The 4148-nt window shown below is 33.1% G+C and overlaps 1 protein-coding gene across 4 annotated transcripts in view; it reads left to right on the top strand.

Moving 5' to 3' along the window:
- The window catches only part of LOC106478465 (spondin-1-like), a 110235-nt gene that overhangs the window by 70740 nt on the left and 35347 nt on the right, over positions 1–4148 (top strand). For all 4 annotated transcript variants that reach the window (XM_022382063.1, XM_022382062.1, XM_022382064.1 and 1 more), the window contains exons 5-6: positions 1932–2057; positions 2765–2916. In XM_022382063.1, the coding sequence (XP_022237771.1) occupies positions 1932–2057; positions 2765–2916 (278 nt within the window). The remainder of the gene's footprint in view (positions 1–1931; positions 2058–2764; positions 2917–4148) is intronic.

Genomic DNA, 4148 nt, shown 5'->3' with positions numbered 1-4148 from the left:
TTTATACGTACTTTACAAGGTACTCTGAGCTCAGACGTTTATACGTACTTTACAAGGTACTCTGAGCTCAGACGTTTATACGTACTTTACAAGGTAATCTGAGCTCAGACGTTTATACGTAATTTACAAGGTACTCTGAGCTCAGACGTTTATACGTACTTTACAAGGTACTCTGAGCTCAGACGTTTATACGTACTTTACAAGGTAATCTGAGCTCAGACGTTTATACGTACTTTACAAGGTACTCTGAGCTCAGTCGTTTATATGTACTTTACAAGGTAATCTGAGCTCAGACGTTTATACGTACTTTACAAGGTACTCTGAGCTCAGACGTTTATACGTACTTTACATTTGTTCAACAAAATATAAGCTTAATTGAAGTTTCTGATTAATTTGTTTCTGTGTTTTAATGCAAAGCTACACAACTGGTTATTTGTGCTCTGTCCACTCCAAGCTATCAAACCACAAATTTTAACTTTGCAAGCCCGTAAACTTACCGCTGACCCACTGGGGACTTCTGATTGATAACATAAAATAGCATACTCATGATGTTAGAAAAACACGTAGGTTCAAGAAGTCTTGAGAGAAATTAATAAAAACCCTATAACCCGAGCGCTTTCGAAAAGTGGACCTTTCTTCTTCAGTTTGCCCCCGAAAGCGCTCGGTTTATAGGGTATTTATTAATTTCTATAAAATAGCATACGAAATTGTTTTAAATCATGGAACAATAAAAACTGGTTTATAAAACAGCGACTTAAAATAAAAACACTCGGTAAAAACACGTAACATCGGTATTTAGTTGCGTCATCAGGCCAGTACGTGGAATGTTTGAAAGGGATGTTATAATTTGTGAGATCAAAAGCCAACACATACTGTGCGAAGCACAATCAGCATGCAAAGCATGCTAACACTACAGGGATCTAGGGGCATGCCCCCCAGAAAAGTTGTAAAAATAGGTACTCTGTGGAAGCAATTGTGCATGAAATGTAGGTTAAACAGTTGCATCGCTGTTCACATAAAATCCACAAACATTCAATGAAAAGTAAAAAATTAGAAATAAGGGTTTCAATTGAACCGCTTCGAACCCTCCTGCATACGTGCGTGGTCACTAAGCGCTCTGTAAATGCATTCTCCTCCACGTTCGTGTGTAAAAGAACAAACTATCATACAAAATACTAATACATTATACAACGTATTCGCTTTACTATTACATTATCTGCGTTAGTGTTTGTACGATGAATAAATTCACCATCTAGTTGTTATTACTCGTTGTTTGGTTATCGCTTATGTTTCCATAATTATTTTCCTGATTGTATATACTAATACGTATATATATATATATATGTATAAGTGTGTGTTCAGATCGAAGAAACTTCTTAAAGAGTTTGTGTGTGTGTGTGTGTGTGTATTCAGATCGAAGAAACTTCTTAAAGAGTTAGTTTTGTGGAAATAATTATAGCCTTAAATAACTACAAGTCTATAAGTCGTGAGTGTCAGAAGTTGTGTTAATTTTTTAAAACAATAACTTGTACTGTTATACACAGTTTTATTACAGATTTTTTTTATCTCAGCTGTTTCTTCGATTGTTAATGAACTAGACAAATACTACTACGTGTTGTTAGTTTAATCATTCAACCAATCAGAAAGTATCATACCAGTATAAAGCCTACAAAAGCACGGGCAGTCATACTATTTCCCAGTAGTAGTAATGTGATTCCATTATAACGAGATACAAGCACTAATATAATGGTATTAATATCATAAATATACCAATTTCTAGCTCTAAACCATCAATTTATTTGAGAGATGCAGTTATTATATTAACAATTATCAAACATTTAATCTCTAAGTAGCATTGAATCACCAATATAAACTTTCACTTTTCATTTTCTAAACAATATTTGATATGAAGTTTTATCTATTTGGAGTAGAAAACGAAAGCCTAGAAGAACAGACCACAACCCTTGAATACTGTTGTGCTTGTGACGAAGCTAAGTATGAAGTAATTTTCGAAGGATTATGGTCACGACAAACACATTCCAAGGACTTTCCAAATAGTAAGTAAATGTAACTTTATGCTGTTTCAACTCAGTATGTTTGATGCAGTTTTGAAAAGTTTTAAATTTACTATTAACTCTAGTTCTTAAACATTTTAACGCAGCAAGCTTGGTATTGTTTCGTGTTTAAGGCAATAAGTTGGATATAGTTCTATGTGTTTTCCGGACGTACATGTTTAGTTGAATAGTTTTCAGAAGGCAAGTTTTGTAGTTTTGTGTATTTATTGGACTTTATTTTTTGTTATGTATCTTCCATTGAATCACTTGAATGTAATTATATATATATATATATCTATATACTGAATGTATTTTTTTATTTCTGTAGATAATAAATTATTTGTAGTTCTTCGCATTTTTTTGCTAAGTACTTTCCAGGGTAGGCGTGATGTAGTTCCTGTGCCATACTGTTTCCGAGATGGAACGCATTAAACAGTGAAACATTATTTATAATCACCCTATATATATATAGTTTAAATATATATAAAACAAACTTCAAATATATTTAACAGAGGCTGACAAAAAAACAGCTTTGCTGTATTTCTTTCTATACGTCATTTATTATTTTAAAATTTATTTAGTTTCCGTAAAAAGGGAACAAACCTTCTGCTGTATGGTACTTTCCATCGCGAATATGTTCAGTAATCTACACATATAATACTTAAATAAGAGCATTCTGATCTAATATATTATATTCCTCGTTGATACAGATGAATGGCTGACTCACTTCTCGGACATAATCGGCGCCTCCCATGGAGCATCCTTCCGGATGTGGGAATACGATGGATACGCTTCGGAAGGAGTACGTCAGCTGGCAGAATGGGGTGCCACAAAAGAGCTGGAGGCAGAGCTGAAAGCAGAGGTAAGTAGAAAACTTGATAAAATGTGCGAATCTTCATATCAATTGTTAAAATGTAAGTTCACTCACCGTGATTTAGGCATCATTCTCTTAGGGCAACTGCTTTCTAAAAATATGTAAAGCTGCATCCCAGCTACATAACATGGTACAGTGTAGGTTCGCTCACTGTGCTCTGATATCATAAATACACTTTACAGTGTAACCTACTGATTCAAATATATTTTTTCTTGTTCTATATAGCTAATGTCTTTTTTTTTCGGCTTGAAGAAATATTTTTAAATATTCTTACTTCACATTCCTCACGTTGCTATTTTAACTCTGTATAAAACTGTTTAGTAGCTTTTCTGAGCTCGGTTCTTACCTGAACGCAAAAGTTCTCAAATTAGGTAATTTCACAAAAGAGGTTTCCTACAAACCATACACTTTGTTTTATATTTGTTGTGTAGAATAAATAACATTTCTTCAAAAATTAGAAGGTAGAAGTCATGTTAGCTATTTCATCTTTAAAAACTCGACTGTCGTGGAAAGTTTGTATGATCTATGGGTATCTTGAAAAGGTATTTTTAACTAACAGAATTTGTTTGCTTATTTTCAAGCACGCATCTACACAATGGGCTATATGTGCTCTGCCCATTCCTGTATCGAAGCCAAATTTTTATAGTTATAAGCTCTCAGACTTACCGCTGAGCCACTGGAAGGAAGTAGCAGAACAAAATTTTAAATGTGTGAATATAATCATGTTATAGTCGGTATATAAAAGACATTTTTACTAAATTGTCTATTGTTATCTTAAAAGAAAAGATGGTAATCTATTGCCAAGCTGATGTTCTATAAGTGTAAATGTTGGCTGTTCAAATACTATTAGTTTGAGTACTGTCTCTGAAAATCTTATTGTGTGACTAATTACACCATGTATAATAAGGGGATTTAAAGGGAATTTGACGTTTCTGTAAACACTGTTCTTCATAATTACTTAGACATACATTAGTAATAGGTTGTGTTAAGCTTGTCATCATTAACCTGATGACATATTCGTTCATTAAGAAATAAGATATGGTTCCATCATTGCAAAGACAAAAGTTTTGAAAACATTGTTAGTCAATTCGTTAACTATATCCAAATATTTAAGAAATAATTGAAAAGAAAAGCCAATTGTAAACTTAGGTAAAAGACCGATTGCATAGAAATATCATCGCTCGAATACAGTGTTTATTTTTAATATTGAGACTTTTAAT

Source organism: Limulus polyphemus, unplaced genomic scaffold, assembly GCF_000517525.1.
Source record: "Limulus polyphemus unplaced genomic scaffold, Limulus_polyphemus-2.1.2 Scaffold214, whole genome shotgun sequence".
NCBI classification, from domain to species: Eukaryota; Metazoa; Arthropoda; class Merostomata; order Xiphosura; family Limulidae; genus Limulus; species Limulus polyphemus.
This window is presented reverse-complemented; position numbering and strand designations above follow the sequence as displayed.